Source organism: Mustelus asterias, chromosome 15 (genome assembly GCF_964213995.1).
Source record: "Mustelus asterias chromosome 15, sMusAst1.hap1.1, whole genome shotgun sequence".
NCBI lineage: Eukaryota > Metazoa > Chordata > Chondrichthyes > Carcharhiniformes > Triakidae > Mustelus > Mustelus asterias.
The window spans coordinates 10,016,012-10,039,202 of record NC_135815.1 but is presented as its reverse complement, the minus strand read 5'-3'; the positions used below and the strand labels follow the sequence as shown (position 1 = coordinate 10,039,202).

General features: G+C 45.0%; 1 protein-coding gene across 1 annotated transcript in view; it reads left to right on the top strand.

The window, feature by feature from the left end:
* Positions 1-23,191, top strand: part of wdr27 (WD repeat domain 27) — a 411,108-nt gene that overhangs the window by 164,802 nt on the left and 223,115 nt on the right. Inside the window, exon 23 of the mRNA XM_078230640.1 lies at positions 15,984-16,086. Coding sequence (XP_078086766.1) covers positions 15,984-16,086 — 103 coding nt within the window. The remainder of the gene's footprint in view (positions 1-15,983; positions 16,087-23,191) is intronic.

Genomic DNA, 23,191 nt, shown 5'->3' with positions numbered 1-23,191 from the left:
TCTGGTCCTAGACTCTCCCGCAAGGGGAAACAACCTCTCAGCATCTACCCTGTCAAGCCCCCTGAGAATCCCATATGTCTCAATAAGGTTGCCTCTCATTCTTCTAAACTCCAATGAATACAAGCCCAACCTTTTCAACCTCTCCTCATAAGAAAATCCCTCCATACCTGGGATCAACCTTCTCTGAAGTGACCCTTCTCTGGACTGCCTCCAATGCTAATGTTTCTTTCCTTAAATAAGGAGACCAAAACTGTTCACAGTATTCCGGTTTGGTCTAAAAGAAAAGGGATGGCGCAGTGGGTAAGAATCTCTCCTCTTGATTCAAATGTCAGTAGATTGATGGGATGAAGTTCTCCTCTGTATGCCATAAGGGCCCCATGTGGAATGTGTTTGGAAGTCTTAATCAACTGCTAACGCTCAGGAGAATATAGCACAAAACTAGTAATAATTGCCAGTTCCACTCAAAGGGGACACAGAAAACTGTGAATCCCCACAATGCCCATGGGGCATCGATGGGCAAGACTTCCATTTTTAAACGTTTTTACTGTGACAAACCAGTCAACATAATTCAAACATTAATTAACATGCAACGGATACTTCAAATAGAAAGATAAGTTCTACTTTAAATAGTCGATACAGCAAAGATACATCTCGCATATTTCCAAGCACTTGCATTACTTGCTGCACAAATGTTGTATAATGTGGAATCTCAGTCTTTCCAGTTAGGCCTTTGCAATGTTGGATCTCTCACTTCTCACTCAATTGTTTCCAGCCTTGAGTCACGTTTACCAGCAGCAGTGTTCCATCTGAAGTCCCTGGACATGGTTACCACTGACAAGGCGCATGTCTATACACCCTTTCTCACTGGGGTCACAACAGTCCTAATGATACAAAAGCTCTGAAGATTCCATTTTTTGCCTACTTTAAATGGGTTGGTGGGTGCTGGCAACATTGAAACAACAGTCTTGTCCATTCCACAATCTCTTGAACTTGCTGTCTTCAATTCTTTGCCCTTTCCAATTGTATAATGCACACAGTAACACAGTTCCTGTTCTGCTTCACCGCGAGGAAAAATGTTTCCAAAGTTGAAAATTGTTTTATCCGGAGAGACCTTGCTTGTTTTCTCTCTCACAATTATCAGTGTATTCTGAACTGTCTGTCACAACAACAGGTTGAAGAAACCCAACACCGCTGCAATTAGCTTTCTATTTACCCTTTTCTTCTTAGCCATTTGTCTAATGGCAACTTTGGGTTACATGGACATTTCTTGGAACCTAATATGTATCAGTCAGGAAACCAATTAACCCTCTTTAAGAATACTGTCCTGTCCACTTTGGATTTCAATGCGATATCCCATAAAAAGGATATACAGATGTGTCCCCGAAGCACATGGGTCATCACATGCCCCGGGGTTTGGCAGTATTCATAATACATAAGGTATTTAAAATCAGAAGAATTTAATGTTCCAGTACAGACTCCTCACCTTGATAACCACAAGAATGTTCTTGCCGCTAGTTTGGTTTTGTGATGCACAGTTGGACAGAGGATGATAGGATTCCTTTGCAATCTCTTTCTGTCAGAGGTTTGGAAAGAGGAGGGCAACAATTGACAAGGGAGTGGTATTTATGGTGGGGATCAAAGATAATGTCTTCAGACTTTCTAATGCTCAGCTGGAGCAAATTTTGACTCATTCATGGTTTGGTGTCAGATCGCACCAGGCATCCGGGTTCAATTCCAGCCTCGGGTGACTGTCTGTGCGGAGTTTGCACATTCTCTTTGTGTCTGCGTGGAATTCGTCTGGGTGCTCTGGTTTTCTCCCACAGTCAAGAGATGTGCCAGTTAGGTTGATTGGCCATGCTAAATTGCTTCTTAGTGTCAGGGGGATTAGCAAGGTAAATATGTGGGGTGGCGGGATCCCTGGGTGGGATTGTTGCCGGTGCAGGCTCGATGGGCCAAATGGCTTCTTTCTGCACTGTAGGGATTCTATGATTCTATGAATATGACGAAGAGTTGGAGAGAATGGGCTAGAAAATGGCAGCTTAATGTTAGATTCTAATGCCAGTTCACCAATGTGAATCTCAAAGTGTTTGTTTGTTATCTGTACAGTAGAGGATCAATTAAATGGTTGTACTTGCACCCATCTATCCAATTGGAAAGTAGGCTTTACTTTTAAGTTTCTGATGGCTGTACATTGCTCTGAATGGTTTTGACTTTCAAGGTAACTTGAATCCAGCTTATTTCTTAATCTAATGTTATCGGATGTAAAATCTACTGTTGTTAAATATATTAAATTTGTTTGCCACATCTACATTCCAGATCATGTTTCAGTACTTTGTGCTTGTACCTCTCGAAGAGCATGAATTTTAGCAGATGTGACATTCTTTGCATTGCTGTGGGTAAAGACTGGTTACTGAGATGCTTGGTTGTAAGTTTAAAAGCTGAAGCAGCATTTTTGATTGAAAGTTGTCATAATAGTGCTGACACAAGCATTATTTCTGTAAAAACCATGGACATTGTCAGAGCCCCAATCAACGGCAACACTTCATAGATGGAAGAGGAGACAAGGCGAAAAATGGACTGTGGAACTGAAGAGGAAATAATCTTGTATCTTGAAGATCCTCCATCTGCTTCCTCTGACTCTGGATTATTTATCCATATAGTAGAGCTGAGATTGTCCTTCCTTGCATAGCGCAGAGATTTACAACCTTTATCTGACATCCACTGCTTCTGAAATCTCTTTGACTTCCCATGTTACTATTCACACCTTCTCTCTGTCACCATCACAGAATGTTCTTCCCCACAGTTTGTTTGCATTCTCCAACATTGTTTCATGATGTAATGAACAGGACTGTCACGTAGAAACATAGAAATTATGAACAGGATTAGGCAATTGGGCCCTTTGAACCTTCTCCGCCATTAATATAATCATGGCGGAGCTTTGATCTCAATGCCATATTCATGCTTTCTCTCCATACCCTTTGATGCCATTAAAATTTTTAAAAATCAATCTCTTTTTTGAATACATTCAGTGACTTGGCCTCCACAGCCTTCTGTGGTAGAAAATTCCACAGGTTCACAACCCTTTGAGTGAAGACATTTTTCCTCATCTCAGTCCTAAAATGTCTACCGCATATCCTGAGACTGTCTCTCGGGTTCTAGTTTCCCTCCATCTAGTGTCCAGCCCTATTAAAAGTTTATACGTTTCAATCAGATCTCCTCTCATCCTGCTAAACTTTAATGAAGATGTGGAGATGCCGGCGTTGGTCTGGGGTAAACACAGTAAGTTTTAACAACACCAGGTTAAAGTCCAACAGGTTTATTTGGTAGCAAATGCCAAATAAACCAAATAAACCTGTTGGACTTTAACCTGGTATTGTACAAACTTTAGTGAATACAGGCCCAGTCGAACCAATCTTTCCTCATAGGACAGTCCTGCCAACCCTGGTGTTAGCCGAGTGAACCGTTGCTGCATTCTCTCTATGACAAATATCTCCTCTCTTAGGTAGGGAGACCAAAACTGCATGCAATACTCCAGGCGTGGTCTCACTAAGACCTTATATAACTGCTGGAAGACATCTCTCCTTCTGAACTCAAATCCTCTTGCAATGAAGGCCAACATACCTTCCTAATTGCTTGCTGCACCTGCCTCTCTACTTTCATTGACTGGTGTACAAGGATATCCAGATCCCTTTGTACTGAATTATGGGTGGCACAGTGGTTAGCACTACTGCTTCATAGCACTAGGGACCTGGGTTCAATTGCCAGCTTGGGTCACTGTCTGTGCGGAATCTGCACGTCCTCCTCGTGTCTGCTTGGATTTCCTCCAGGCGCTCTGGTTTCTTCCCACAGTCCGAAAGACGTGCTGGTTAGGTGCAAAAAAAACTCCAGTAGATTTGTTCAGCATGATTTGATTTTCATAAACCCATGCTGCCTTTGTCCAATCCCGTCAATGCTTTCCAAATGTTGTGTTACCACATCTTTTATAATAGACTCTAGCATCTTTCCCCACTACTGATGTCAGGCTGACTGGTCTGTAATTCTCCTTTTTTTTCTCTCTCCCTCCCTTTTTAAATAGTGGGGTTAAATATGTCACCCTCCAGTCTGTAGGAACTGCTCCAGAGTTTATAGAATTTGGAAAATAACCTCCAGTGCCCCCAATATTCTCTGTCACACTCTGTTTGTTCTGGCCACTGCATTGTGTAACTTTCAGGTCACATTTTCCTCCTAATTTTCAGGAACCTCTGTATAGTGCCAGCCGTAATGGGGCCTCTCAGCCATCTGGGATGCTGCCTTTGCTGCAATACCAGATATCCAGATCTCAGGCCACCTTGTTTAGTTTTCAACCACACTTCCAGCATCACCTGCTACTGCTCCATCCCGACCATCAGTTCAGAGAACTTCTACTTGCTGTCCACTTCCCTCTGTAAGGCCAAAATCTTCTCTGGAATGGATATATGAAAGTGTCTTATAGTGAGTCATTTCCACCCTCAGGTCAGGCCCCAAAGCCATGTCAAAGCAAGATATTTGGAAAGCTTTTGAATGGCATAATTGAGTGCCAACAGAGAATGCCCCAATGCTTTTCATCTTGTTACAGCAATGGATATTGCTGCAGTGGGGATTGTCATATCTCTAAATTCAATTCCATTATCTAGATGGCCAGATTGCACATTGGGTGGCAACCATTACTCAATCATGACTACTATTTGTCTAGCATACACCCTTTGGTCTTCCTGGGCATGAAGGCTTGCAGGTCTCCTCACCAGGTCAAGGAGAACACAAATAATTTGTAGCCAGAAGACAGTTCCCGAATGAAACAGCCGCTGTATTTGTATCTTTTATTCTGGAGAATGTTAATATTTATCTGATTCGACTAAAATCAAAGACACATATGCAGTCATCTTTTCTTTTTACTAATATTCTTCCCCCCTTCTCGCCTGAAGTCATTGAGTCCTACAGGTGTGCAGTTACAGATAGCAGCCCACTGGTAACTTGCTTAAATGGTCATTCTGCATTTATGATATCAGACAGTGCAGTGTGTTAGCACAGATTTGAATGCTCTCTTCTTCCTGGAGACCTTAAAGTCAAGTTGTGCCTGATACCAACACTTTCACTTTGGAGAAGAGGCCGCTGTCTGTTTGTCCTCTTCTAGTCCTGAGCCCCATTGGAGTGGCACTGTGACAAACCCAGCTAACTTCGAGCAGAGCAGAAATGGAACCCAAGACTGTTCAGACTGTGTAGCTCAGTTGCACGCTGACTGAACCAATGCAGGAGCATTACATAAACCTTTTCAAAGATCAATGTAGAACCTTAGACCCAAAGGGACAAAAGCATAATTGAAATCACAATTATTTTTTCTGGATAATGAGTGTTTGATTCAGTCTGCCATGGGTTTCCTTGTCACGTTGTTGAATAAACCCTTTAAGATCCGTGTGATTTATGACAGCCTTACCAAGCAGTCCTGTTAGTGTTGTTCTAAATTATAGCCCCCTTGACAGATCAAAGCTGCGCGGTACAGTATGTATGTATAGAATATACAATATATCTCTTGATCCTATTAAAAGCAGTCTTGCTTCCTGTGAAAGATTCTTGCGTAGAGGATGTGTATTGGCAAATGGGCGGATATGACAAATGTCTCCAGAACTGAACTGACTGCTGCAGCTGAGTTATGGACCATCTCTTGAGAAGGAACATGCATTGTACTTGACTCCTGGCCATGACAGAGTTTATTTATTTTACATAAATTATGCTTTCAATAACCTTTTTGTAATTTATCCTTTTTTAAGTCAACAAAGAGATTGGAGGAAGCTGATGATCTAACTTCAGTGCGTGACACCAGTGGGAATTTGAATTTAATTTTTACTGGGACTTCTGCACCCACACCATTGTATAAAATTGTCATGCACAACAATCCCATTGATCGTTCAAGCTACTAGATTGTTTGTCTGGAATGCTGTGCGTAATAAAGTCTGGAATTCTCCCCTCTCGCCAGTGGTAGGGTTCATGGTGCGTGGGGGCGGCGAATGGAAAAAAACTCAGTTTCCCAACAGTGAGAAATGACGGCAGCAACCAGGGATTGGGGCTAGGTAGGGTGTTCTTTCAGAGGACCGGTACAGACTTGATGGGTCGAATGGCCTCTTCTGCACTGTAGGGATTCTGAGCTTGCAGTCCCAACAGTCATGGCGGGATAATGGAGGGCTGCCATTCTCGCTGAAAGGCATAAGAAAACAGATTGGCATATCATGCTTTAGCTCAATTGGCTAGGCAGCTGCTTCTTGATGTAGAGCGACGTGAGCTGTGCGGGTTCAATTCCTGTACCGGCTGAGGTTATTCATGGAGGCCCCGCCTTCTCAACTTGCCCCTCACCTGAAGTGTGGTGACCCTCGGGTTAAATCACCACCAGTCAGCTCTCCCCCTCAAAGAAGAGAACAGCCCATGGTCACCTGGGACTATGGCGACTTTACCTTTTACTTTATATCATTAATGGTATTCAAATCAACATAAGGCCGGAATGTTCACTCCCCCCACCCCCCACTCCCCTCCCCCACCCCTCAGCATATCCTCCGCCCCGCCAGTGGGCTGGTCCGATTCACAACCAAACCAATGTGGTGTGAGAGGGTACTTACCTGAACAGCCGTGGCCTGCATGACTAGCGGACCACACAGAGCTACGGTGCGCAATGAAAGCGGGATTGCAGGAAGACAAGGGGCGGGGGAGTCAGAAGACAAAGGAGGGGTGAAGAAACTCAGGAGCCTTGAAGCAGGAATGGGTAGCCATGGAACCTTGAAGTTGGGGGGGGGTCAGAGAGAGAACCCAGGGACAAGGGAACCTTGAAATAGAGAAGGGGCATGTTCGGAGGGAAGGGTGTGTGCTAGCATGCTGGAATCTTGGGGTGGAAAAGTGAAGGTACTGGTGGTGGGAGGGCAGTGTAATCATGAGGGGGGCAGTTGCTCAAAAGTGTCAGATGGGAGGGTGTAGGTGACATTGGAGGGGGGTAGCGGGTGTCGGCATCGATGGTGATGGGGGAAGGGGGTGGGTTGTAGGAGGAGGGTAGAAGGCATTGAAGACAGTTTGTAATGTGACGTGCAGCATGCTGAGGCACAGGGAGGTCAGAATGATGCTCCCCTGTGCAGGCATGATTGAGGGAGGCATTCACCGAGCTTTGGTCCCCCACTGGAAGGGAAGGGAGTGCACACAGGCAATACACAATCTACAAGGAAAACCCCGGAGACCTCTGTGAAGTGTGATGATTAATATCTAGTGCAATAACTACATACAATGATTGTATACCGCCCGCCACCGTGTTAAATTAATATTTATTAATTTTTAATACCCAACCATTAGATCTAGGTGTTTCCCCAACTCCCACAGCAGAGGTGGAGGCAGCCTATTCACTACTATGCCCTCTTGTCAGTGATGACTTTGGCATCCGCCCTTGCAGGGTCAAGGTTTGGAGGGCCCAGGCCTTCTCTGCATCTCCTGCTCTGGGGCAAGTGCACTCTCAGCAGTCTCAGAGGCTGATGGGGTCACGAGCAGAGGGGCCTTGGAATGCATGGACAGTCTTAGAAGGTCCTGCGTGGAAGCCCTTAGGTTGTCCACCTGACACTCCTCCTCGCTTTAGGTTCCCGAGAGCCCTTCCCTGAATCCTTGAGGAGAAGGGGCACCTAGAGGGAGGTCAGGATGTCCCATTCCGCCCTCTTGCATAGCCACTGCAAAAGCTTACCCAGGGCCACAGCGATGGAGTGCAGGTCTGAGCGCATCTCCAGCAGACACTGAGCGTTACACTGGATCATGTTCTCCACAGCATCCGTCATCCTCCCCATGGAGACCCAGATGTGTCACATCAGAGAGTACGTGGATGCACTCCATCACCTTGAGTGCCATTCCACTGAAGGACTTTGACATCTCTGCCCGATGTTTCCCTTTGTCTCACTAATACTCCAACATCTTTCCTATCCAGAGGCTCATCATCTGAGTCAGACTTAGCCTCTTCTCTAGCCGTCTTCCAAGTGCTAGAGACACTGACTGTAACTGTCCCCTTCCGCTATGAGGTGACCACCAGCCTAATCTAGATCAATGAGCCATTAAGGTGTGTGTCTGTGGGCCGGTGTTGGTGAATGCTGTGATGGCTCAGCAGCTGAGAACTCGTCCTCATTCTTTTCCGAGCTCTCCAGTGGAGTGGAACTGAGTTCAGGTGTGGGGTCTGGCCTCACCCATTTGCTGTTGGTACCTGGAATGGAAGGAGGAGAGAATGAGTGATTGCCTCGATTGCCTCACCTTGGATTCCCATTCACAAAGATTAAGCCTGCTTCCTCATTGGATGCTTGGAGGAGGCTGACCTCGCATTAGCACATATACAGTCACGGCCCTCCCTGCTAGTCTGGCAGCCCACTACTCATATCGTGTGAAGGGCGGATGTCAGACATGCCGCCTCCTGGCTTCTTCCTGTCATGCTTGTTGTGTGCTATCTTCTCCTGTGTAAAGATCTTCTGTTGGAGGAGCGGGTAGCATGTTGATGGTAGCATGAAATCTGTCCACTACACACAAGACACAAGTGAACAGTTTGAATGAGTGTAGCTTCAATAGCACTCAGGGAGCTGGACACCATCCAGGATGAAGCAGGCTGCTTGATTGACAGCCCCTCCAACACCCTCAACATTCAGTTCCACCACCACTGACCCATAATGGCAGCTGTGTGTGGTCTGGGAACGATACACTGTTGTGAGTTCTCAAGACTACTTTAGCATCCCCCTCTGGACCCATGAGCTCTAAGAGCAGGAAGGGCAAGGGCAGCGGAGGCATGGGATCAGCCACATCAGCAAATTGCCCTTCACTCTCGCCTCCCCTCCCTCCCCAAAATGGCTGTGTCTTCACTGTGGCTGGGTCAGTAACCCGCAGTTGGATCCCTCCCAGCAGACCACATGGACTGCAGTGGGGCAATGAGGCAGCACCCCATTACCTTCTCGAGGCTTTTAGGGTTGGGCAACACAAATACTGCTCTTGCCATTGACACCTACATCCCATGTCAGATTCAGAAAAATGGTGAGATGCGTTCAGGGAGTAGAAGGTTCTGGCTCTTGGGCAGTGTGGATTAAGTCGTTCATACATTTCCTGCACTGCTGGGCAGTGCTCCTCTGCACCCCTGTGGCACTGCCCACACTGGTGACTTCCGCCGAACCGCTTTGGTGAGTTGGTCCTCCAGCTCTGGAACGGGAGACTCTCTGACTTCCTGCTCCCGCCAGCAGATTTAGACCTGGAGTGGGAATTCCCGGCTAAAGGCTATCAAATTGTGATTTTGTTACATGCACAATTGCAAGACAGGGCAAAGCAAAAGTAGCGTTCCTTATTTTTGCTTTAGTATAATTTAGTCAGCAATTTTGTTTTAGGTAACCTGAACATCTATATAAACTTTCAAACTAAACTGACTATCTGTGGACTTTGGGACATCATAAAAAGCATAAAGCAAGTCTTTTGTGCATCACTTTTTAGTGTGTGATCACTTCACATATCAGTGTGAAAGCTTTTCTTAATGAGTTAACAACTCTGTTAAGTTAGTGGGCAATCCAGTTTCCTAACCCATTAAAACTCTCTCCTGACAGCATTACACAGTGTAACTTAACGGCACATGAGCTTGTCAGTATTAGCAACAAACATTAAACAACTGAATTTTACAATCACTGTCATCGGTCAATTGTGGCATGCGACATTATTACACTCAGGTGGGTTTGTTTCCATCATTCAGAACAATTTAACAGAACTATTTTCATTCTATCCTATCATAAGACCTAATTCCTGTTTAAAATGTTTTCGTAAATATAATTGCGTTAACAACATTTTCTCTTCTCAATAAACTAGAAGCTAATTACACAAAAAGTTCACGACCAGATTAAGCGGTTGTTCTTTCTTCCACAGTAAGTAGTCTCACAACACCAGGTTAAGAAAAATGAGTTGAAAAATGTAGCTAATGTTTCTCAGTGGGATTGGATTTACTTACAGCTTTTAAAGCTTTCCGTTAAATGCCAGTTTCTGTCCCCTGATTGCTGACTAGTTGGTTAAGGTAGCCCCAAGTACATTTCCTGAGCTCTTGTGGTGCAGTGGATAGCATCTCTGCCTCTGAGACTCTGAGAGGGAAGCTTTGGGTTCAAGTCCCACCCCAGGAAGGCCAAGGAAGGTGCATTCATAACCCGGTCAAACAGGTTGAGTGTGTCAACCTGCAAGTCCTTCCAAAATATGCCAATGGCTGGCGGTAAGAGTGGGAGAGACTCCTGGTCAGCCACGCTTGATGTGAAGTGACGCTCCTCAAGCTATAGACCCCTGGAGACAGACCAGCGACCTGTTCCCGGAATTACTAGCTAGGGAAACAGATGAAAGTCTGCCTTAGTGCATGTCACAGCAACACAACCTGCATTGATGAGGTTCCTTTAACATAGTAAATCATCCCGAGGTGCTTCCTCAGAGTATTATCAAACAGGGTTTGACACTGTCCGCTGCACCCCCCCCCCCCCCCCCCCCACCTCAAATTTCAGGCCTCCTGGTTGGTGACTGCTTTAGACACGAAAGTGGCGCGAAAGGAATTTTCATCCCTAACGTGGCTAAAGTGTTTGGTTGGACGAGAGGAAACTTATCCAGTTGGCACAAGGTAATAGTTACTGCTGGCAAAGAATGGCCAAAGCCTTTGTCGCTGTTATTTGCCAAGCCTGATAGTGAAAACAGTGATTTAAAATTTTAATTTTCCATTAGTAGTTTTTAAGAGCTGAACTGAGAGCTATTATGACAGAAAGGGCCAGGCAGGATGGCCAGCTCAGCATGGCGTCCAGACTTCCTCAGAAAAACTAAAAGGAAACCTATTTTAAGTCCAATGATTTTTCCCACACAACGACCACAGTTCAAAGTGGTTAATTATATGTAAAGCAGTGAGACATTTCTGAGAGACATTACATAGATGTAAATCTTTTTAACCAGATATGAGTAAGTCCATAACAGGACCTTTGCCTCGCTAATGATAGTACTCCAACTGCGTCCTGGGGCGCACATAATGTTGAGCAACTCTTAAGCCTCAGCTTTCAAAGTCTGGCATAATGGACACTGTTCCCTCACACAGTACAGTCATGCCAACACTGGCAGCAATGGGATCCAGTTTCTCCTAATGTGGTCCTGCCCATTTATTTGAAGAGATTTCCTGCACATGGAAAATGTGCGTAGGTGAATCGGCCTACAGCTGGTTGGCTGCAAGTCACAAATTTAGGCAGGTCAGCAACTCATGAAGGACTAATGTGCTCCCTTAAAGGGGAAGGTGCATGTGATTGTTCAGCAGGAGGGAGTACCTGGTTTGGAATTGCATTATGTGCAACAAAAGATTCCTGGCTTCAGATGTCTTGCTGGCATTGCTACATGAAGCACAGCAGAGGAAGATGATCTGAGTAATGGTGTAGTGCAGGGGGACAGTGCTGTAGTGGGAATGTCACTGGGCTAATGCTAGTCTCGCTAATGGCGACCATGAATCTATCATCATTTATCGTAAAAACTGCCTGATTTTCTAATGTCCTTTAGGGAAAGAAATCTGCTGTCCTTCTCTGGTCCAACCTCCATGTGGCTCACAGCAAAGTAGTTGGCTCTTAACTGCCCTCTAATGTCCTAACAGGCCGCTCAGTTCATGGGCAGTTAGAGATGGACAACAAATGTTGGTCTTGCCTTTTAAGTGTATAACGCTTCCAATCAGGCACTCCCTTCTGCTGAACAATGACTGGCAACTTCCCCTTTAAGGGTGAGCACTAGTTCTTCAAGAGCTTCTGCTAGCTCGAAGTTTGTGACTTGTGGACAACACATCCCGTGAAAGAATATTCAAAAAAATTGCTGTTGAAGAGCTGGCAATTGGATATAGGTTGCTGAGTGAGTGAGTGAGTGAATGCAGTCTTCCAGGTCTGCTATAACTGGGAGAGAATGAACAAAAAAGCTCAGTGATATCACAAGTGGTAGCAATCTAAGTAGGAACTTTTGTACGAATACACATACTTCATAGCTGACATAGACATACATGAGAAATATAAACGCAAATTAATTTTTTTACCCCGGTTTTGAAGGTTCAAAAGTCACAGTTTAGATAACTCTGCTATAGAACATACCCAATGATTTAATGACATGCACAATTATCAGTTAACTGGATGTGAGGAGAGTACAGACAGTTAATAAAGAGACTGCCACCAAAAGATAATTGTAAAATATGTCGCTTTAATCTGAAGCCAGTTCTACACTAGCCCTATTCCACTCCATTCCCTTGTTCTTCCATTCCATTGCTTCTTCTCCCAGATCAACTCTTCCTTACCTTCCTTCTGACCACTTTCCACTGAAACTTCCACTCAATCAGCCCTCCCCTCCCTTTCAAACCCACCCCTCTTTCCAGATTACTCCCTATCCACCTTCCCAATGGCTCAATCCCTCCCAGTTGCCTCCCAGCCTGACTTCCAATTGCTCCCCTCACTTTTCCCTGATCACTCCCCTCCCTCCCTTCTGGTCACCCTGCCTTTCCATGGGAACCACCCAGGGACAGTCACCGGGGAAGCAGCCAGCCCAGCTTTATCCTCATGCAGCCAGCCCAGCTTTATCCTCATGCAGCCAGCGAGCTGCTTCTGGATGCCCAGTATGCTCATGAGGACTAGGGCCCCAATTTCAGGGGAGCCTCAGGCCTTGAACCAAATGCAAATCAAGCACGTCATCTATTTTGAGCCTTAAAAGAGGCCAAAACACATTTCCAACCCAGAAGTTGTCCAAAACTGATGTTAGACGAATGGGTTTAACCTTCGCTCCTTTCTCCATAGCACTAGTTTGAAGAAGGCGGCAAGGTGGCGCAGTGGTTAGCACTGCTGCCTCATAGCACCAGGGACCCGAGTTCGATTCCCGGCTTGGGTCACTGTCTGTGTGGAGTCTGCACGTTTTCCCCATGTCTGCATGGGTTTCCTCCGGGTGCTCCGGTTTCCTCCCACAGTCCGAAAGACGTGCTGGTTAGGTGCATTGGCCATGCTAAATTCTCCCTCAGTGTACCCAAACACTGGAATGTGGCGACTAGGGGATTTTCACAGTGACTTCATTGCAGCGTTAATGTAAGCCTACTTGTGGCTCTAATAAATAAACTTTAACTTTAAGGTATTAATTAGCTCCACACCACTCCCAAGGCATTATTTAATATATAATACCTGAAGATGATTGACAAATTGTGGTTAGAGACTGTGTTATCTTCTTCCGGATTTCCTTGACTGGCCTCTGGTGCATGCCATCAATCCCTGATATTTATTGATTTTGAATTTGGCCCATTTTTTGCTGAAATCATTCCTTTCTTAACAATTTCCTCACATCTCCCATAGTGCAGTTTCAATCTCACATTCACCATTAAATATAAAAACTGCTGCTTAAATATTTATTGAGTGCATGTCTCAGTCTCCACAACTGGATTTCCCCCTTCATCTCTAACACATCTGTTTCTTAAGCTTATGAAAGCTTCAGCTTATATTATCTAATAACCTCCTGAAATAGAATACTTTTCCTGGGGAATGCAGAATGGAGGAAAAGGCTGACTGTGAGATTGAAAGGATTTTTTCGATGCCTGTAGCATGGCCCAAGAAATGGTGAAAAGTGTCCCCAAGCGATCCCAATGAGCTATATCTCTTTAACCAAGCACTTCTACCCTGATTGATGGGTCTAGGCCAACCGGATATGCAGCATTGCACATTTAGGACTGATCTAATTTAATTTAATTTATTGCTGTCACATGTATTGGGATGCAGTGAAAAGTATTGTTTCTTGTGCACTGCACAGCCAAAGCATACCATCCATTCATAGATTACATCGGGGAGAAGGAAAGGAGAGTGTGCAGAATATAGTATTACAGTCATAGCTAGGGTGTAGAAAAAGATCAGCTTAATATAAGGTAGGTCCATTTAAAAGTCTGATGGCAATAGGGAAGAAGCTGTTATTGAGTCGGTTGATATGTGATCGCAGACTCTGTATCTTTTTCCCGGCGGAAGAAGGTGGAAGAGAGTGTGTCTGGGGTGCGTGGGGTCCTTGATTATGCTGGCTGCTTTTCGAAGGCAGCGGGAAGTGTAGACAGAGTCAGTAGAGATCAAAGTCCCACATATTAAAATGGACAGCACCTTCCCACCTTAACTCTCTCATGTGCATGTGGCTGCCACTGAGTGGGTGTTTCTTTCTTGCACTCTGAAACTTGTGAGTTCCTCCAGGAGAATCCTGAGGTTTTAGAAATCCATGGCCTTGCAATATCACGTGTGCCAACTTACCATTTCCAGTTGTTCCCTCCCTCTTTCCTGGTCACTCCCCTCCCTCCCTCCCTTCTGGTTGCAGGGTTACAGATGCTTATGTTTGTGCATCATTCAGCTTTTTTCCTTTGGTAAACTCTTGTTAATTCTTAGCTCATCTTTGCACTTTTTAAATGCTGTCAAAGTTAGTGTGCATTTCCAGCATTTAATCATTTTGGGATTGGGATGGCAATCATTTTCCTTCCTGATTAGCTTGGGTTGAAGTTTCCAGAGGGTGCTTGGATCCCAATTTTGTATCCTTATGGGGTCCCAAGCCTGCTCGTGTCATTTTCTCACCTGCTGGCCCAACCTTCCAGGAGGCAGCCTGCTAGTTGGCTCCCTATACGTTAGCCACCCTTTTAAGGATGGAGAAATGGAGTGGAGAGCAAGTGTCCTTGAGGTTCAAAACCACTCAGTGGGCTTGCAGTGATATCAGGCCAGCAGCCCCGCTGGGAGAGGTGGGCACTGCTGAGGCAGGCAGGCTGGCATGAGGGGCGCCTCAACATTAAGGTGACCTTGATTGCCTGCAATTAAGCCATTAGATAAAGAGGCCTGAAGCTGGTAGAACCTCCTGGGTGGAGGGGTTGCCTTCTGGCAACAGTAGTGACAGCTGCGGTTGTGGCATATCATTCCTGTGAACCCATCACTGAGCGCATGTAGTCTTTGGCTCCTATGGTTACCCAATCTGCCACCGGGAGACCACCCTGATTGAACTGGTGGCCTCTGCACTATGGCTAGAATTTTCCAGGCGTTCGGGATCTTCTGGTCCCGCTGATGGCAAAGCTCTGCCGCGGGTTTTCTGGTGACAGGGGGTGAATTCAACCTGTTGACAACGGCGGGACCAGAAAATCCCACTGCCGGCCACTGGTGGGCCATTCTTTGACAGCTGTCACAGCTGTCAAAGAGATGTCAAGCTGTTGGAGAACTATCAAAGTCGCCAAGTAACTATGATGCTGTCAAAAAACTGTCAAGCTGGCAAAGAATTATCAAAGCTGTCAAAGAACTATCTTGTGTTGAATAACTATCAAGCTGTCAACGAACTAGCAAAGACGTGGCGGGAGAATACTGCCCTTGGTGATGGGGGCGGGGGGTTGGGGGGCGGTGTGGAGGAAGCGTGGGCACTTAGACAGTGGGAAAATAAGGGCATTATCATAAATTGACTCCTAATTAGAGCTTTAATTGCATTAACTGGCTGCCTGCCTCCATGGAGTGGGTCACCAATTCTGTATATAACCGGTCCCTGGCAAAGTCCCCCGCAGGCGAGAATGTGTCGGGGAGTCATTCCAATGCAACACCCCTCTATTTTCTCAGGCCTCACCCTCTCTCCAACCCTGTCCAGGCAGAGCTGGCAAAGGTCAGCCCCTTCTGTTTCAGCTTTTGGGAATATTATGGAAAATTGAGAGAACCTCCATTCTAGCTGTGAACATGAAGGTGCAGGAGATGGAGGTGGTGCAACTTCCTAGTCAAGAAGTTACAAAGTATTAATGGGGGAAAATAAAAGTCTGCTTGGCTGTAAATTGCACTTCTAAACTTTTCCAGTAATCACCTCACAGGAAGTGTCTTTGTGTCATAATTACTGAGAAAAGTTAATTCTCAACAGATCAAGAGCAGAATTGTAACCTCGAATGAAATGTTTGTCAAACTAGAGCAATCCATTGACAGTACGTGATATTATTTCAGATCTGTGCGTCGGTATGAAGGGCACCACAATCGTTGCCATCCCTGCAGGATTGCCCTGAGTCCCTGTGGGAGATTCTTGGCCACAGGATCTGAAGACAAATGTGTAAGTAGAGCTTTACATCAATCCGAAATGCTTCAGCGTCGTACTGTTTACACAGCTAACCCACTGTAATCATGTCCATCATTCATCTAAGGAACTATGTCTCCACAATTGCATTGCAACGGAAACGGGTGCAGGTTTTCACCACGATGGAGAGCCTCTCTGCCATTGCGATAATTGCAGACAAGCCCCGAAATTCTAAGTCCTGCCCCCAAACACAGCAATTCCAATTTTGCGGGGGTGGAACTGAATTTGGGCTAGGGTTCACACGTGTATGGTTTACGGAGGCAACTGGCCATTTAAACCACCCACTGACTCCACTGAAATGGGATTTTGGTCAGCCAGGAGCGTGAAACGCGGAGTGTGTAGTTTAGACCATAGAGAAGAGCTGGTCTCAACTTGGAATTATTTGGATAACCCTTCTGGAGAGGTAAGCTGCCCTTTGAGTGGTTAAACACCCTTTGAAATTGGCAAAAGTAAACATGTTTGTGTGTAAAAAAACACATCAACTCATTAGAACTGTCAAAATTGTCAAAGCACTATCAAGCTGTTAGAGAACTGTCAAAGAACTGCCAATATTGTCAAAGAACTGTCACAGCTGCCAAAGAACTGTCACAGCTGCCAAAGAACTGTCACAGCTGTCAGAGCACTGTCAAATAATTATCAAGCTATCAAAAAACTGTCAAGCTGTCAAGGAAATGTCCAAGAACTATCTAGCTGTCAACTAACCATCAAACTGTCATGAAAAGTACGAGCAAGCTGTCACATAGAACTGTCAAGCTGTCAAAGAAATGTCAAAGAACTATCTAGCTGTCAACTAACCATCAAACTGTCATCAAAAGTACTAGCAAGCTGTCACATAGAACTGTCAAGCTGTTAAAGAGCTGTCAAGGTGTCAAAGATCTGTCAAAGTATACTAGGTGAGTTGACATGGGGGTTAAGGGCAAAGGGTGGTGGTGGGGCATGGGTTGGCATGAGTTGCCTATAGGGGGCAACGCGGTTGTTGGGCATAGGGGTACAAGGGACCACAGAGAGTGAGTAAAGGAGCATGGATTAGCATAACTTGGCATGGTCGGCATGAGGGCTATGTGGCTGTTTTTGTTTTAATCTTTTATTTATTCAATTCGACCAATTGCCAGAGCACAGAGACAGGCCTTTTGCCCAGCCCCTCTCTACACCTAGCAACCTCTGCACTCATTCTGAGGCGACGGGCCTGAATTCTAATCCAGCCCGCCCTCCCCCAGAACGAAAATCAAGACTATAGGGGCGGCCATTTATAAAGGTCAGGTTTGCAGACGTGGGAATTCTCCCTGGGCACCCGACCCGGGAGTGAAAATCTGGGCCTTACATTTTATGTTGCACCTGTCATGTAACAAAGCATTCAAAACCAATTTTGACATCATGATGTAATTTTACTGGCAATGATTTTTGGAAATTAAAATGAATCACTTTCCTCATTGTATCTGAAAATGAGTGGGGGATGGGGAGGTGATCTTTCAATCGCTGGTGACTTTCATGCCAACTTTACCGCCATGAAAACAGTTGTCTGCATGTAAAAGCGAATTAATGCCAGATCACTATTTCCAACACTGGCTTTTCTTTGCTGGTGGACTGTAATTCTCAATTCAGGGATGGGTGGTTTTGGGTAAGGGAGAAAGAGGAACACATAGTCATGGTCAAGCTGAGTTTTCTGGTTAGCTGCACTCAACACTGCTCCAGTCAAACCATGAAGAGGAAGGAAATAGGTGCGGAGGTATCATGAGTAAATCAGAGCTGCTCATTGTACAAAAATGTTGGGAGTGAATGGCGACAGCACGGTGGCACAGTGGTTAGCACTGCTGCCTCACAGCGCCAGAGACTCTGGGTTCAATTCCAGCCCTGGGTGACTGTGTGGAGTTAGCACGTTCTCCCCGTGTCTGCATGGGTTTCCTCCGGGTGCTCTGGTTTCCTCCCACAGTTCAAAGATGTGCGGGCTAAGTGGGTTGGCCATGCTAAATTGCCCCTTTAGTCAGGGGGATTAGCAGGGTAAATACGTGATGTTACGGGGATAATGCCTAGGTGGGGGATTGCCGTTGGTGCAGTCTCGATGGGCCGAATGGCCTCCTTCTGCACTGTAGGGATTTTATGAAACGTGCGATCAAAACGGGCATGGTCAGTCACAAACACAGTTGATCACACACAGGAACATTCACTGACAATTAAACTCTGAGACTGAGCTGTGTTTAGGTGTAGCCTTTCTGGCCTTTTAAGGGGAAGGCTATATCAATATGTGCTGTGGAATGATATATTCTATATATTTATTCTTGGGGATGTGGGCGTTGGACCAGCTTGTAATTCATAGAATCTCTACAGTGCAGAAGGAGGCCATCGTGTCTGCACCCACTCTCTGACAGAGTGTCTTACCCAGGCCCACCCCTAGTTGCTGTTGAGAAGGTGGTGGTGAACCTCAGCCTTGAACCATGTTGGTGCAGTGTAGGTACTCCCACGGTGCTGTCAGGTAGGAGTTGCAGAATTTTGACCCAACAATCCTTTGATGTGGCAGAGGCTGTGGGCTTGGGATATGTTACTCGGAGCTGTATTATGTTCTGTCATAAAACAGTGTGTCATCCAGTTGCTGAGGATTTGGGAGCAATATATAAAGTATAGGCGATCCACCCATGATTTTATCACAGTGTCAGGCTTTGCCGTGGCATTATTTAACTGCAAAAATGGAAGTGAAGGAGTTGTGCTAACATTTGAGAATGTCAGGACTGGATTCTCCATAACATTAAAAAGAATCAAGGATTGACACTGCAGCCTCCATCTGGACCAGGGAAGTGGATGAGAGGTTTGCTGGATATGACCATTAAAGACATCTGCCTCCCTGACTTTAGCACTCAGTGGCAAGGCTGTGATTTGTTTAAGTTTATTTATTACTGTCACAAGTCAGCTTACATTAACACCACAATGACGTTACTGTGAAAATCCCCTAGTCACCACACTCCGGCACCTGTTCGGGTACACTGATAGAGAATTTAGCATGGCCAATGCACCTAACCAGCACGTCTTTCAGACTGTGGGAGGAAACTGGAGCACCCGGAGGAAACCCCATGCATACACGGGGAGAATGTGCACACCCTACACAGTGACCCAAGCCAGGAATCGAACCCAGGTCTCTGGTGCTGTGAGGCAGCAGTGCTAACCCCTGTGCCGCCGTGCCGCCCACGGTCAGCAACTGCCAGTGAACCTTTTGATAGACTTAGAAGTGATGAGCCTGCAGTCTCCAGCTGTGAAGCCGTCTCCTCTCATCCGACAGGGAGTGGACACAGCAGGAGAACCATGTACCGTTTGCAAGACCCCACTGCAATGGATAAATACAGACTAATTTCAAGAATGCAGCCGGGGGGGAGGGAGAGAGGGGGGGTGGGGGGCGGGGGGGGGTCAACCCAACATGCAACTTTCCAAATTTCACCCACCCGAACACAAGGTACCAGAAGATTCTGACTCAGAAGGTGGCTGAGAGGCAACTTATTGAGTATTATCTAAACTAGTAAACGGTATAGAAAATATAGATTCAGAACGGTGGGCAGCATGGTGGCACAGTGGTTAGCACTGCTGCCTCACAGCACCAGGGTCCCGGGTTCAATTCCAGCCTTGAGTCACTGTCTGTGTGGAGTTTGCATATTCTCCCTGTGTCTACGTGTGCTCCGGGTGCTCCGGTTTCCTTCCACAATCCAAAGATGTGCGGGTTAAGTGGATTGGCCATGCTAAATTGCCCCTTAGTGTCAGTGGGACTAACTAGAGTAAATGCATGGGGTTACGGGAGTAGGGCCTGGGTGGGATTGTGGTCGGTACAGGCTCGATGGGCCGAATGGCCTCCTTCTGTACTGTAGGGATTCTATGATTCAATGAACTCTACTTCAGGAGAAACCTTGATAATAGGTTCCAAGGGCACAAGTTCAAAATACTGAAAGCTAATCTCCGGATGAGTATCTTCTTCACACAGGAAGTAGAGGACAGGGGAGGTTGTGGGTGGATAAGCCAAGGTATAGCAAACGATTTTCCTCACCTGCATCTATACTTTTGAAAATAGCACAGACATGTATTGAACACAGAATTGTCATCCCAGTGGGAATTAAACACTGTGAGCTGGTGGGAAATGAGTCAAATGGGCTTTTTACAATTGCCTACTTATGTTTTTTGCACCATGGCGTTTTGTGAGAAATGGAAGAGTGTTGTAATAGTTTCAGTTTAAGCATAATAGCTGTTGATATATCAACCATGCATGTGACTAACTACCCATTTGGTCAGGCTTTTGGTGTTTGTGCTTGATGGAATGTAATATTTTTAGCACTTTGATCTTTTTATTACACAAGATCAAGGGAGGAAAAGCACTCCTTCAGACTGGCCTCATCCATCCTGGAAAATGACAGGATGTTGCAATATGTGAATCTTTACCTTGTACCTGTGCCGATTTTCTTTCAGCCAAGTATCCAAAGCTGTTGCAGGGTGGATTCCCCATGCACTTTTCATTGGAATTGATCATTATAGTGTATACTGAGTGCCATAATTCATCCTTACTGAGGGCAGTTGAATATTTTTGTGAGTAAACCATGCATTAACTTTGGCTTGCTTCTATGCCGAAGGAATGATAGGATTTCAAAAATAAATTTGAAATGTGGGCAATTAATTTCTCAATTGCACAGTAGATGAAATTTCAAAGAACAGACTTGACATAAACTAGGTGATAAATCAATGGAAGTGGCATTCTAGGCATGCAACTGGTGGAAAAGATTACAGACTTAAAATCTGGACATGAGGAACCAGTACACATGGATGAACAGTGGAGCTAAGAAGAAAATTTATAGTACCTTGATTGAATTAAGGAATGAAGAAATTGAGACATATTTTGAAGATAAGCATGTTTTTTCTAAATTAGCCGGGTGAGTTATATAACCTCAAAATTTTATTTCACAAGCTTTCATTTACTCAACGGTATCTTATTTTTTTTTCCCTATCGAATGCAGTTCATGTCTTCACATCAGGAATGAAGTGCACTTTGAAGCAGCACCATCCTTTAAGATAGTGCAAATCAAAGTAATGCCCACCCCCAGGGATTTCCTGTATCTGGAAAAAATGCAGCGCTCCCAGGGAACAGACTGATCTTATCAGCTTCTAAGGGGATGATTTCCTCCAGTTCAAAAATAATGCATTTATTATTATTAGAAATGGCGACCAGAGGAAATCATTTCCCCCTCCCCACTCCTGCCATCCCCCCACACCCGCCCCCCCCCCTCAATTTACATGCCGTGCAAAGGAATGCCATATTAAGAAATTAACTTTGCTCCAAACTGACGTGCATGCGTTTTGTTAAAATTCATGATTGAGGCTTTTTAAAAATCAGTCAGGTAATAAATGATTCCACGGTCAAGTGATATAGCAGCGGCAACCAAAATAATGTGTTATGTGCATCAGTACATGTGACAAATTAAGGAGGCGATGGCCTAGTGGTATTATCGCTAGACTATTAATCCAGAAACTCAGCTAATGTTCTGGGGACCTGGGTTTGAATCTCACCGAATTAAATTTTAAGAAATATATTACTTGCTTTTTCATCAGATCTTAAGTTGCTACATCACTGTCTTCTTTATTGCGCGAGTTTTTTCACCTTAACAATGTTTACCTTTCGTACAACATTGAACTTCCCCCATCCTCACACTTTTTAAATAGATTTTATGGTTCTTCTGGCTTTAGCTCAAATTCCCTACACTGTCCGATCATTCACATCTCACATGATGATAAATGCTGGCCAGCCAGCAACGCTCATGTCCCACGAATTAATTTTTTTAAAATGATAGCATAAGAAATAAGAGCAGGAGTAGGCCATTCAGCCCCTCGAGCCTGTTCCACCATTCAATAGATCATGGCTGATGTGTTCTTGGCCTCAACTCTACTTTCCCGTCTGTTCCCCATAACCCTTGACTCCCCGATAGTTCAAAAATCCATCTATCTCAGCCTTGAACATGCTTCAATGCACATTTTTCTTCATCCTTTGAACTAGTTCGTTTTATTAAAACCATCGCATCTTTCTCTCAGTTGGAGGGTTTTTCTTCACATATAGGGTTTCAGCCCAAGCACATTAGATGTATTCTCTTTGGGAAGGAGACAAAAGCAACACATTCTTTCTGAGTCTGAGGCTCTGACCGCCCTGCATTACAAATTTGAGGAATGTTGAACATAAGACAGTTCTATTTTTGGACAAACGTAAACTTAAATAGCTGGCCATCGATTTTGCTTACCTTGTCTTGATATAATTTGTAAGAGTAAATCAGTGTTGGAAAGGGAGATCCTCAGTGGAAGCTGAATCATTTCAGAAATATTGTCAATGTAAAAATAGTTTAAAAATAAATTTACAAAAGAATTGCCCGGAGATTTGGACCAGCCAAATGAATTTTCATTTGTCACAATCGCTCAAAAAGAGCAATGAAATTCAAGATTTACTTTGGAGGAATTAATATTTTTGAATGTGACTCAATTCACTCCATCCATTCACAACTTTATGATTCAAATTAGTTAGTCTGCTTCTTAATCTTCTTTATATTAAAAACATTCCCTTAGAGAGAGCTTGTTGCATGGAGGCGATTTTAATTTGGATTACCTGGTATCACCATCAAAATGGGTCAAACTTCATTAAATCCAATGCATGAAAGTCTCGTGGTGGAGCGGGTAGTGTCCCTGCCTCTGGGCCAGAAGCTCCGGGTTCATATCCCATCCCAGGACTTGATGGCCAGGGAAGGTGCGTTCATAAAACAGTCAAACAGGTTGAGTGTCAATCTGCAGATCTTTCCAAAATGCCAGTGGCTGGCGGGAGGAGCGGGAGAGACTCCTGATCAGCCACACTTGCTGTGAAGCAGCGCCCCTCAAGTTATAAGCCCTTAGAGCCAGACTAGCGACCTGTTCCAGGAATTACTAGCCATGGAAACAAATGAAAGTCTACCTTAGTGCGCCACTAGGTGGGGAAGGGAGTTGAACTGGAAGCCCAAACAAACCATTTTGAAAGTGGCCTCAAGGTGCTACAAATTACCTGTCAGTTTCAGGCAGTACAGATTGAGGTCTGATGATTTTAAGT